At 42.0% G+C, this 13,618-nt stretch overlaps 2 protein-coding genes across 4 annotated transcripts in view; both read right to left on the bottom strand.

Moving 5' to 3' along the window:
- Window positions 1–13,618, bottom strand: part of GOLGA1 (golgin A1) — a 74,742-nt gene that overhangs the window by 20,538 nt on the left and 40,586 nt on the right. The window lies entirely within an intron of this gene.
- The window catches only part of SCAI (suppressor of cancer cell invasion), a 33,344-nt gene continuing 19,929 nt past the window's right edge, over window positions 204–13,618 (bottom strand). For 2 of the 3 annotated variants that reach the window (XM_051637013.1, XM_051637011.1), the window contains exons 10-17: window positions 13,198–13,299; window positions 12,287–12,365; window positions 10,075–10,174; window positions 9,515–9,596; window positions 4,724–4,796; window positions 3,495–3,668; window positions 3,229–3,329; window positions 204–2,154 (exon numbers count right to left, since the gene is read on the bottom strand). In XM_051637013.1, the coding sequence (XP_051492973.1) occupies window positions 2,005–2,154; window positions 3,229–3,329; window positions 3,495–3,668; window positions 4,724–4,796; window positions 9,515–9,596; window positions 10,075–10,174; window positions 12,287–12,365; window positions 13,198–13,299 (861 nt within the window). In that variant the 3' untranslated portion in view covers window positions 204–2,004. The remainder of the gene's footprint in view (window positions 2,155–3,228; window positions 3,330–3,494; window positions 3,669–4,723; window positions 4,797–9,514; window positions 9,597–10,074; window positions 10,175–12,286; window positions 12,366–13,197; window positions 13,300–13,618) is intronic. The other variant, XM_051637012.1, reaches the window with a different exon arrangement.

Here is a 13,618-nt window from a genome sequence, read left to right as displayed (position 1 = left end):
ACTCATTCCCCTGGCTAACCAAGGCCTCCTGTACCTGAAATCAGTTATTAATTAATTCAAGGTCCAAGTGTAAGTCCCTGGAACTAGCAAATCACAATGGCAGAGGAGCCATAACCTTTACCACAACTACAAATGATCTGCAACACCTTGTGGAATGCACCCAAAATGGCGTATGTGTGTATATATAAATTTTGTAATAGACATTGTACTGTTTCATTCTTTTTAATACATATACAAGTCCCTGTACATATATACATATTTACAATTTACACCAACAGTAGATGTATGTGCATTGTACATATACACACAAACGCCGAGAATACACATGCACACACTTGTTAAAATAAACTCCACATCCCAGGTAACAAAGTCTTGCCACAGTCCAAAGAAGAGCAGCACCAAGTGGTGGGGGGCTCCAGATACCAGCTTTGAGACTGCTTAGAACAAACACGAGCATTCACAGAGTTTTGTACACTTGGGAAATAAAGAGTGGATGGCAAAAGCTTCAGCCCAGCTACAAAGAACCTTCATGCAAACTTCCCAGCTACACTCCAGCAGTTCCTGCTGTTCCATACCCTGCTCTCCTCAGCTTGTCCTTTCACTTTTCTAGCAGCCCGTGAACAGTGACAATAAGACTTTTCCATTTAATAGCTTAAAATATCTTCATTTCCCTCTCTTTGCTCACATCTTCACTGTCAGGACTTGCCAGAGGTGCCCTGGCTCTGCAGGGAAGGCAGGACAGTCCAAATCAGTCAGCAAGTACTTTCCCAGCAGCCAGAACAGCCTTCTCCAGCACGTGCCTTTGCAAAGGCCACTGAACTCCTTAACATATCCAGGCTAAGCATTACGGGCTAGGGGAGCCCACAGTGCTGCCACCCATCCCTACAGCCCCTCAGCTCCACTGGCTGAGAGGCAGGACTGAGGGGCAGTGGTGGGCATGCAAGACATCAGCAGGGCTTTACAGCAGCACCCACTGTGTGTGACCTGCAAGGGGCACCCAGCAGCTCTGCTGGGCACAGAGATCCAGCACAGAAGGGGCAGGTACATGATAGGAAGCACTTGTATCCAGCACTGTCTGGGACATTTTTTTAGCTCCTGTCAGGGACTGGTAACACTGTGGGAGCCACACATTCCATCCACACATGGAAAGGAGGGATAACACCTGCTGGAAATGTAAGAATTTCTACCTAGTACCTAAAAATGAAGAATGCCCCCTTCTCCTCCTGGAGAATCATGGCAGCAACACAAATGGCAAGATGACCCACCTTACAGTGAGAGATGGGGGCCTTAGCTGTGTGATTAGTTAATCTGCTCACCACCTGCCCAGGCAGGCAGAATGGGAGCTGTGTCCTTGGCCAGCAGTACAAAGTTCACATATAAAATTGCTGTGTCAAATTTATAGGGAGCATTAAGTATCTTTACAACTTCACTTCAAATCCACTGCTCCAAATGCAACTTAATTGTCCACAGTTTTGTCTACTTATTTTTCTAAGACTGAAAAAATATATTTGCTATGAAGGACTCTTTTATTGCTATTGCTGGTTTGCACTGTGTGGTTCCATCTTTACCATTTCAATTCCAGACTCTTTGGGGATAAAATATTCGTTTTCTATTGTTGGTTTTCTTTTTTTTTTTTTTTTTTCCAATTTTTTAAAATTGTATAAAAATAAAGGATTTCCAAAAATGTGGGCTAAAGGTAACCAATAATACTTCTATGCTTAGGATCAACTGTTGGAAATGTGGTTGACAGCCACAAGACCAGAAATAAACCTCTTGTGTTTCTTTAGTTTAACATTTAAAAGACACGAAAACTTCTGCTTATAAAATTGACCCCATACAGAATGGAACAGCTACACTAACAGCTGTTTTCTTATTACTTTTTAAAATAATGGTCCTAAATTTAAAAATAAAATCAAGTACTTCCTTTTATGATTTTCACATTATAAAACTGCACCATTCAAAATCTGTGGCCAGGGAAACCCCTTTGCAATAAGACAGTTTCTTTTAATAGTCATCGAGGGTGTTTTCCAGGAAAACATTCCTAACATCCAGTATGGAAGCCAGCTCCAAAATGTGCTTTTGGAGGTGAGGATTCTCCACCGTTTCATCTCTCGGCAGCTGAGGGTAAGATTCTGGGTAATTTCGGGTCTCCTGCTAGATGACAGTGAAAACAAAGAGAATCAGACATTCAATTGTTCTTGCACCCTTTCCAAAGAAGGCTGCAAAAGGCCAGTTTCATCTGAGGTGTCCTAATCTCTACAGCATGCCACAGATAAAATACTCTAGCATTTCCAGTCTTCTCTTTCCACTTCCTCAGAGAGGATCACAGTGGCAATACAAATGCCCATTCACCTAAGGTGCTTAATAATGTTCACAGAAGCCTTGCAAAAAATGGAAGGGAAAAAAACAAGGGAAAAAACCCCACAAACAACCCCCAGAAAGACAAAGCTAGTTCATACATACTTATCTACTAGGCCGGTGTTCATTTCTTGAAATTACTGACATGTAAGCATCTCCAGAGGGAGATTCATCTCATCCTACAACAAATCTTTAAGACACTGGGGGCAAATCTATCCCCACTGAAAGACCTGCTTCTCCTCCCTGATCCCAAGAAGCCTAGGTAGGTAAACTTGGGCTGGGAATCCTCTGTCTTTCTGTGCTTTGACTTTCTTTCTTTTCTGCCATGTTTAAAAAGGAGCAGGCAGTTTACATGCCAACACCCACACAGATTAAAAGGTGCAGATCCAGAAGCAGACTTCAGTGTTGGCAGAGTATTACCCAGCAGTGAGGGAAAAGACCATCCTCCTGTTTACTTTACTCATTTACACTTCAAAGACCTTTCAAAAATCCACTCACACTAAATACATTCCAGCAATAATGTTCCACTCCTCCCACCTCCTCTTATATTTTTGTTTTATACCTTTTTAGTTCTGTAGAAGTAATAATCCTGAATTATTAAGAGGAATTTTTCTAGCAGACAAAGCTGTTCAGGGTGACATAAATGACTTAGTGTGTCTGCTACTTATGTAGAGAAATAAGGCTTCAGAAAGTCAAGGCTTCTGGCCTCTGGGGGATACAAAGGCACAGACTCAACACAAGCTGTAGCCTGTGAGCACCAGTTCTCTTTCTGAAGTCACAGTGATGTGCTTAGCCCTAAAGCCCTTCCATCCTGCAGTTCTGTAAGCACTGGACTGTTGCTCTCCCAGAGGGACAGATAACCCTGCCTACCCGGAAAATTTTGTGCATCCTCATGGTGGCTGAACAGAAGATAAACCTCGTCAGAAGCAGGCGAAGAAATTCATCCCCAAAAAACTGCAGAAAGGACTGATCTGTAGAGAAGGAAAAGAAAACTCGGTTTACTAAGGCTTTAAAAAACAACCAAAAAAATCATTTAAACAAGAGGTTAAAATAAGTTTTTAAAAAAGGAGACTTGGGGGAAAGGCTGAGGCAGAAGAAGCCCAGACTCTGCCCCAGCAGCAGCTCCAGGCACGCACCCACGGAGCGGGAGTGCGTCAGCAGCTGGGCAATGTCCCGGTTGATCTTCCTGAGGTAATCCTGGCACTTCTCCCACAGCCCTCTGCGCATGCTTGATAATCCAGAGACAAACAGGAACGCCATCAAAGGATTGTTCAGAAAGAGTGTGAAGAGGCTGCCCCGCTGAGACTGATCTAAAAAAAAATAATAACATAAAAACAGATCAATAGACAGAGAGATACATTTGGTGTGTGAAGCAGCAAAGGTGTCCCTGCCTCAGAGTGAAGGAACAGAGGAGCTACTCCTTGGTGTTAGCTGTGTCTCCTCCTGTGCAGAGCTGTTCTCAACGTGAAGCAACAACTAGCAACAGAGGCTTACTGGAGACGTGCATGAACACCAAGAGAAACCAGATTTCTCATGGATTGTGGGAGGCCTATGTCTTCATTTTTGAGCATATAACTTGAACACAAAAGTCATAACTGAGACAACCAATAGGAGATCCTGATTATAAATCCTACAGAGAAGTAATAAACATGGACATTCTTATTCCATTCAAAAAAACAGGCAGTTGAACCTCTGCCCCAGCCAAATCTACATAGTCGCCCTCCTGCAATATCCTGGAGCCCGTTTACTCCATGCAACTTGCCATGACACAGAGGTCCAAGCTCTGGACTTGTCTTTGGGATGGACAGCAAGCTTAACAAGGCAAATCACCATGCCAGAGTCTGGAATGATTTATGTTTCACAGTAGTCACAAGGACTGAAGAAGGTAACATTTCATTGCCTGTTCCTACTATAAACACACCCTCTCAGGGCACACAAAGCCAATGGTTTTCCTTAACTTACCTGCCAAAATCAGAACAAACCCCAAGAATATTTTGGTCTACACCTGGCATTTAAAACCTTAACTAACTCTGCTCCCTTTCTCAGACTAATAAAGCAACCCAAAGTGCTAATCATCCCAATCACCATCCCAGCACTGAGCTGGCAATTTTCTGAGTCTCCACGTAGGAAAGACTTTGCCTCCTGGCACTTAATGAAGTATCCATAGAAATATCATCATTGTTCGAATAAATTGTTTGCCCTAAACAGTAACTAAACTCTATCACACTACTTCAGGAAACATTAATCTGATTCAGGGATGATGTAGCAATAAAAAACTCTATTTTCCTGAAGAATAAGTTATATTTGTTTGGCATAGATGTATGATGCAACTGCAGCCTGTGAGGAGAGGCAGCACGACACGTACCTTGCAAAGCTTTTGGATATGCTGTTGGAGAAAGCAAGCACACCAGCGGTTGTCCAAATAAGTTTGTGAAATTCTGTAACAGATAAGAATTTGGAAGCATTGATGGTCACTTTCCTTGCTTTTGAATCTTCAGCAGTTTAAGGGTACAAACAAAGACTGTTAGTGTCAGAACACGCTAATGCCCTTCACACAGCTCAGCACTGGCAGCACTGACCTACGGATACATCCTGGCACAGGACTCATTTCACTGCCACTGCAGCAGACACTCATTTAATGGGAATCTGGCTTTCAGTAGTAATATGTTACTTGAAAAAAATCACCTTCTGCAATCAGAAAGAAAGCCACTGGCTTTCAGGTCAAGATAGATCTTGTGTCTTTCCTCAGTACCAGCTGAATTATCCAAAGTTACTTATTTCTCCCTGTCTTTCTAGCAGGAGAAACTGTTTCTGAAGAAACAGAAGAACCCAGGGGAAAAAAGTTTTAAAGTAAGTTTTCTTTAAAGCAAGTATGTCATAATCTTAACATCTGCTATACTGAACCCTCACTTGCAACACCCATTTCATGAGCCCTTCCACCAGCACCTTAAATATTGCCTCAGGGCCCTGTTGCACAAGAATTTCTCCAGAAACTCAAAAGAAGCCTTTGTCCAGTTTCACCAACATTCACCTGATACCACTCCTACCATGTGTTTATCTGGTAGGTATTCTGACTGGTAATAATTATCACCAAGGAAAAGCAATAATTTACACAACCTCATTAGCTGTCACAGGTCTCACCAAAACAGCTTCCTTAAAATTGCAGGCTTGGAAACCCACAGAAAATGTAAATTATCATGTCTGCATCCTATCAGAGCTCACATGCAAACCAGCATCCAAAGCAAAAATGCAACACACATTTCCACAAACTAGATTCTTAAAATTGTTACAAATGTAAGGCGTACATCACCAGAAGCATTTGCTTGTCTAGAATCATCAAAAAGGTCTGTTTTTAATTCCAAAAATGGAACGTTCCCTTCTGGGCAGTATACTTCAACTAAATTAGTTTCACTTAATTAATTTAATCTAAGTCTGCTGAATACTAAACACAGTAATCTAGCCTAATCAGAATAAAACCTTTCTCCTATCTAACATAGTGCTGACTGGTCCTAAAACCCCTTTGATTTCATTAGGAGCCCAAGGGTGCTTTATAAAGCTAAGGCTTGGTCTCTAACGAAGACACAAAGACTCTGACCATGACGAGAGCAACTGCAGGTCAGCCCAGTCATTAGTAAAACTGTACAATAAAGAAACATTTACAGCTCCAGGAGGAGCCACGCAGACACTGCCAGTTTGGACTGAATAGACATCATCAGGTTGCATGTTCTAATGTAACACGTGCTTAGCTGTGGCCAGCAGATTCCCAGCTGGAATTCTATCTTCCAGCACCTGGAGACCAGTGCAGGCTTTCCATGCTCTCCATCCGTAAAAACAACACTGCAATTACAGGCTTCCTAGAGCTATCAAGAAGAACCAAGTGTCACTCATATCTCAGGAAAGGTATTACTCACTGATAGTATCTGGGATCATTTTGGACTCAGTCCCAGCAGAGGTTAAGTCAACATAGCCAGTAAGTCCTGCGAGGGGGAGAAACTACAGTTTCACACCAAATGTGCTCCTTGGGAGACAGCTGCTCGTGCCAGTCACTGCATCTGAACTACAGATCCAGGAGGATAAGGTTGTCAAGCTTCCAGGTGCTGTCTCAGCTCTTGCCCAGACACAGCTGCCTACCAAGCCCAAGTGAACAGGACTCCCTCACCAACCACCTCTGCTCCCCAGCCCTGCAGGGAAGTGCTGTGTGTGCACAGGAGCACGTCACAGCCGTGGAGCTGAGCACCACAAGGTGCACCAGGAAAACCCACCCTGCAGCCTGCACGTTGGTAGCAGCTCTGGATAAGGAACTGCCCACCTTCCAATGCATGGACAACCCCAAAAAGGTTAGAACGTGTTATTGTTTCAGAATGGTTCCTTTGTTTTCCTTCAGTATTCAAGTTTTCCAGCAGAAGCACTGCTGCTTTTTAAAATGGGCTTCATATACATCCCTTTCCAAAAAGGAACTACTCATCATCTCCAAAGGAATCACTTCCCATGTAAGCTTCACTGAGCTGAGAATTTACACCACCTCACCAACAAAGGCCGTGCATTCTTACTGGCCAGAGTTTTTGGTTTGTTTTTTTTTGACCATCATCTTAAGACAACCACAGCTAGAAGAAGATACTGATTTTAAAGTATTATTTCATCCACATATCCAGTGCTAACCTTCAAGAACACAGCCATCTATATTTAAATGGAAGTGTTAAAAAAAATTCATGGCTTTAAGTAGATATGCTCGGTTTGCAGTTATCTTCCACTTCCAGCTAAATACTCAGCGGAGGAAGCTGCTCAAGTGCCGCTGATTTGACAAACTGGCAAGCTGCTTCCTGGCATCACCATTCAGTCATCACCATTTAAGCCCTCCAGAGAGAGGGAGAGGAGGAAAATGCGTGCAGAAGAGCAGAAACGGGCTGCAGAAAAGATGTGTGAGCAGTTGCTGTTACTGCCAGTACCGGTAGCAGTGACATTTAAATGTCAGGACAGTTCCTGTCCTACCAGGAAGGATCAGGGTGTGTGAAGCAGCCTGTGCACCCACTGCAACTTCTCACACAACTGCACAGAACCTGTTTGTTCTACAGAGTCTCACACACACGCAGTGACAGTCACAGAACAGCACTGCCCCTGAGCCCTGGTGACAGGGAACCAAGCGCGGCAGTGGAGCGAGGACAGCCAGGAAGGTACCAGGGCTGGAGAACAGGGAGACTGAGAGCTCTGCCATCCACCTCCAGCTGAAAATGAAACACCTAAACCCCTCCCCACATATGTCTGCCTGGGTTCAATCTGCTTCACAACAGGTTGTGAAGAGGAATGTGAGTTTTCAAAGGCTGAATGTGTTTTTAAATAGAGTCCTTCCTTTTTTTCTTCATCCTCTTTTTTAATTCCTTATAATTGTGTCCACATGATTCTGACCTGGGTCAGAGCTGCTAACAGCCACTTCCATATAATCCTGTACAGAAATGCTTCCAAAAGTCTCATTTCTGTATTCCCCACGTGCAGGCAGAGTTAGCCATCCTTCACACTCGCTGCTCTGTGTGCTTAGCAGATGGAGCACGAGGGTATTTTACACTACTGATGGTCACTGCAGAACAAGGAAAAGAAACTGAATGGAGGTTACAGCTTTTGCTTGCTGTATGCCCATAAAATCTGAAGAAAATTCTATTATAAAATTTAAATGTAGTACAAAAAGTGAATTCTACTGTAAACACTTGACAGTTATTCTCACAAGAGCTGCAAATCCAGATGTGGGAATCCATCACCGTCCTTTGCTCTACGCAGTCCACACAACCCTGATATGTCTAGAGCTACATTTGAATTAAGGATCACCAGGAATCCCTCACTCTCTCTTACAGAGCTGATCCACTTCGTATCTTTCAGCAATTCTGCTAGTGAGGAAGGGAGTAAAAAACCCCAAACAAACAAACAAAAAACCCAAACCCAAGCCTAATTTTTTGCCCTGAAGCAAAACCACACACCCCTGTTGTTACACTGGAATGTAAAATAACTCCCTACCAAAGTCTCATTTTCTCAGAAAGACAAGTAAATCATTCTAATTGTGTTTCCATCCCTTTAAATGGGGAAGGGAATTTAATAAAAAGCAGATTTGCACTGAAATCTAGTGTGGTGAAGCTAAATGCACCAGTATCTAAAAAACCCCTTTGAAATGCATTACAGTACAACAAACCAAAACCCTACAGAGAGGCCAATCATGATTCAGACTGCCAGGTAACAGAGCCCTGGCTCAATACAGAGCTATTCCAAATCACACTGAGGACTGATTCAGTTCCTCTCATTGGCCAACAAATGTCTTTAAAACAAATGACACAGACTATGGATGCTGAACACGGAACAATTTCATCTGGCCACTAGACGTCCCTGTCCCTCCTCTGGAATGCAGCTGTGAATGTTCCCTTTTCTCCCTGCACAGAATGGAGCTATAAAAAGGCAGATATAAGGAAGTGGCACTTTCCCCAGATATAGCACATTCTTAATATCCCATTCATGAATGCAATGAATGCTGTAATGCTACCCAGATGCAACTGAGACTGAGAATGTCTGCTTCTGTGTTACCCGAACTGCAGGTTCCCAAAGGTGATCTGGCATGGGGCGATTCTATGGTAAATCCACAGCCCCCTGGGAAGGAGGCTCATTGTCCCAGCATATACCACTCTACAGTAACACTGGATGCAAATTTGAGTCTTGTTATTTCCTTGGTTCAGACACTTTTCAGACACTTCAGACACAGACACCCCGTGTTTTATAAGATCAGGCTCAATGCTTTGACTCCTTCTGTTGCTTAAAAGCAACTGAGTGTTGGATGACTGGAAAAAAAAGAGGCAGATTAGTTATCTCCCTCCCCCACACACATACACACCAAGATTTGTCTTTGGTATATAACAAAAATAAACCTCCCACCAGAGACCTTGGAAATCTTGAACCTTTTTTCCCTCCAGGAGGATTTATTACTTTCCAATGAGCGGCTGTTCATGTGCTTCTCCTTCTTGTTCCTATTCATAGGATCAGATCCTGACTAGCATGCACAACCTCAAAAGAAAAGAAAGACTGAATACAAACTGTTTAAAAAAAATGGCCTGTTAAAAGTGTAAGCTAACTAGGGGTTGACACTGCATCCTACCATACAAGAAGATGCCTTCAAGAGCCTTACCTTATAGGCAACACTGTTTGAAGAGTCCACAATGATAAACAGGGGCTTTCTTGTGAAAGGGTAGAGATCTCCAGGGTGAAGACTGTAAAGAGAAAGGGATGCTTCACAGAGCACTAGAAGTGCTGCAAAGCTGTGACAGTGAACAATCTCCTCAGACACACAGCTGCCCTGTCCAGGTGACAACCAAGGAGATGCCCCACGCCCCAGTCCTCAGTATCACCCTCAGCAAGTAACTGCAGAACTCATTTGGTATTCCCTATAATATGGGCTATTGGACTTCTTATTAGTTCTTTCCCAACAAATTATGTTTATCTTATTTAGAAGTCATCCACCATTAATTTGGAAGTTTTGTAGCAATAAAAAATTTATGTTAAGTCACAATAATTTGTTTGAATCATCAAGTAGAGTTGCACATTCATTTCCAGTTGTTCTACTTCAAGCCACGCTACACTATAATGTCCTGCACTGAAGAGATTGAATTCGACGTGTCAACAATTTGACACATTTTTCTCAAAGACAAATTCCTTTGACTTTGCAGTTGTCACCCCCCTGGAACTTACCAGTGCATCTCCTTGTACGCTTGGTTTCGCTTGTGGATGGCGTCCCCGTTGATAATGTCCCGGTTACTGTTTGTCAGGACACCACCAAAATCATATGGACCTGCACATGGCAGAAAGAAAGCTAAAATCAGCAGAGGCAACTCACCTCTGTCATGGATTTAATTATTATATGGAAGGGGAGAAGCAACAACAAATCCCAGACAACTAAGTGAAGCTGAACTACTCCAGTTGTGAGGTGGGGCCAGGGGAACGTGGCTACTTTGCTAACTACACCTTCAATTCTGTGAACTGTTAGTACTTGCAGCATCTATTAAATAGAAGCACACAATGCAGCTTCCTATCTTCTAATTAATTTATTCACTTTTTATCTACAAACATAATAAAAAAGATCCAAAGATTTGCTCTTGTCACACTACACAGCAAAAAGACTGAAACCCATTATGCATTTCATACAGGAAATTCAATGCCTTTGTAAAATTACTATAGGAGGCAGCATATTCCAGATTCAGAATTTGATCAATAAATAAGGCTAAATCAATCAAAAACCCTGTAGCCTCTCAGAATAGATATAACACTATCATCTGCAGTTCTAACACTGCAAAGGGGAGAAGAGAGAGCTCAGAGAATTAATATGCTTTCAATAGTCAATGCATTAAAAAGAGTTTTAACCAGATTTCACTTCTGCAGCAAGTTAACTTTTTTAAAATTCCAAATACAGAATTCAGTTTTTCAATGCACACAGACTGGACACATGTTCCTAGAGTAAGTTAAAGCAATATTCTGCTAAGTTTGCACAACTGAGCTACCTGCCTAGCTGTCTGATGAAGGGCAAAGAAAAATAATGGCTATAAAAACTATCAAATCCCACACCAAAAAAATATGCTGGAGATACCAGGAAATATTCCTGGCATTGAGAGGGGTATGAAACATCACTAACATTAGTAAAATAAAGTATCAGGATTCCCTCATTCTGTTACACATTTGCAGAGCTGGTTGACTCCTATTTGGCCACCAAACACAGTTAGTTCAGGTTTGGATACATGACACCTTTCCATTTTACGGGAAGCTTTGGGAATACAAAATTAGGAACAGAACACACGTTAATTTACACTGTTACAAATGTGAGCTGACAAACAAAATGGCTTCCAGGCCATACACAGTGCAACTTGCAGCTGCTCTCCCTCTTAATAAGGTAGAATTTTTTGGTCTGTGCAGACTAGGCTACCTTATTAAAAGAAAGCAGTTGTAATGGGATTCATTTAATGAGAACTGGGGTCCGACTGTGCAGCTCTTCAGATGACAGAGCCGGGATGCATCTACAGCAAGGGGAAGTTGAGACAATGCATGCAGTGAAGTGGACATAACACAGGCTCTAAAGAACACGGTTTAGTTAGAATCTATCACCAAGTTGCAGCAAAAAAGTAAAATGTTAAAAGCATTAAAAAAAATCCCTGCCACAATCCAAAGCTGACAGGGATTTTTTTGTCCTTTAACATTTTGAGAGCTCTACAAATCATGCATCAGTATGGACAAGGCATGCATCTTATAAAGGAATGCAAGTCTCAAACAGATGAGGCATGTACAATATTTAGGATGTTTTAAACTTTTTTCTTTTTTTTTTCCTTAAATCATAGAAACAAATCTTTTGACTGTGTCTACTTCAGCCAACCAGTTTTCAGCTTTTAGATTGCAGCTGCATCCAAATATTCTGCTAGATTACAAAGAACAGGAGGATGAGGTGAGGGGAATTGTCAAAAATCATGAGAAGGGCTTGAATTGTCAGGTTAACAAGCGTGCAACTAGAACAGGCCCTGCAGACACTTCAGCCCTTTCACCACCCGTCTCCTGACCTACGTCCTCATCATACTGGAGATTGGAAAGAATCACAAAGTGCCATTGAGCCTTTGATTAACTTTGCACTGATGCATCAACTGAGCCATGTGGTCTTCAAAACTGGTGAAGCTTTTAATACTTCAGATGCATCAAAAGCTGGGTATGTCCTTTGAAAAGGTCTCGGGCTAACGCACACTAATTTAAACACATGGAATTAATTATTGTTTGTGGGAAAAAAAGGTATCTTACTAAGTAGATAGGAGAATAAAATTGACTTGTCTTTTAAAAGGAGCTTTGTGACATCTTTCTTGGTCACTCATCCTGGAACATAAAGAGAATTCAAGCCCTGTTCATGACAGGGAGCATTCCTTTATTGTACCTTCACTATCCGAACGACCTGATGGAAACACGCCCGTGGCAGACAAGTAGATCAGCAGCACACTGTTTGCAGGCAGCTCCTGAAATTCAAAAAAAGGAGAGTGAAAGAGAAGAAATGCAGAAGTATATTTTAATATTCAACCATCACCTTCTTAAATACATTGTCATTTAATTAATATTGTGCTACTCCTGCTTCTGGCTTCCCTTCACTCTATTCCATGTGTATATGCCCTTCCCCACCAGATACACCCCTTCCAATAGAAGGGGCACAGACTTTTTTTGTCTGTACAGACAAAAATGTAAACCAATGATTATTTTTACACTTTTTTCCCCTCACACAGGCCTCTAGGCTGATATTAGAGGTTCAAGCAGCACTAAGAAAGCATCTGCTTCCACACTGACTCTCTTACTATCTAGCCAGACCTGAGGCTTTCCAAGATACAGAAACCAAAGCTGTCAAGATCCAAGCAGACCCTAACTCCCAAACAATTCAGAACCCTAAAGGAAGTTCTTTGTTTCCAAATACCCCAGAGTCTGCAACATCTGCCTCTTCCCCCTGACCCTTCTCAGCTGGACAAGCACAGCACATCCACGTTTCTCTACAGACCTGTAAAAGAAATCTATTTCCCACCTTTCTAATGGGCTGTCTGCATGAGGAAACACATGATTCTAATTTCTGCAAAAGGCTGAGCATGCAAGCACCCTAAATTCTAAGTAATAAGGATGCCTTTCCTTCACCTCACCAGCTGTTTCCTTACAGTTGCTTCTTGAAACAAACTGAAATGCGTTTCCTTGTAGGATTCATATTCTGGTTTTACTACTAAATCCTAAGTTGCTGGCACAATTTTATTCAGTGCCACATACCATTCTGGATATTCTTCTGTTACAAATATATTCACCAACTTCACAAACCTTAAATGAGGCTGCTAAGAATGTATATAGCTGGCTAAAGGTTGGTTTATACAGCAGGTATTTGTGGGGGTTTTCCCGCCTGGCTGGTTTCTCTGTGGACTCCTGTTAAAACCAAAACACAACACAAAAACCCCAAAAACCGTGTTATTACCAAAACAGTTTCATAACCCTCTAAATGTCTATTTATTAGAATGTTCACCTTAATCATGCTTCCCATACAAATGGTCTGCCCATGCATTTCCTACTACACAGTAAAGCAAAATGCACAGTATTTGAACCAGAACTTTAAATTATCCCTCACTTAAATCTGTTACCTAAATCTTTCTTACTCTCTAAAGCATCACCCAAGAAAGGAGGGGAAAGCTTCACTCCTCATCTCCATTAAATAAATGAGAATCTCTATATTTCCTTTTGCCTCCAC

This window comes from Apus apus, chromosome 19, assembly GCF_020740795.1.
Source record: "Apus apus isolate bApuApu2 chromosome 19, bApuApu2.pri.cur, whole genome shotgun sequence".
Taxonomy (NCBI): Eukaryota; Metazoa; Chordata; class Aves; order Apodiformes; family Apodidae; genus Apus; species Apus apus.
Note: the sequence above shows the minus strand (reverse complement) of the source record. Positions and strands in the feature narration are given on the sequence as shown.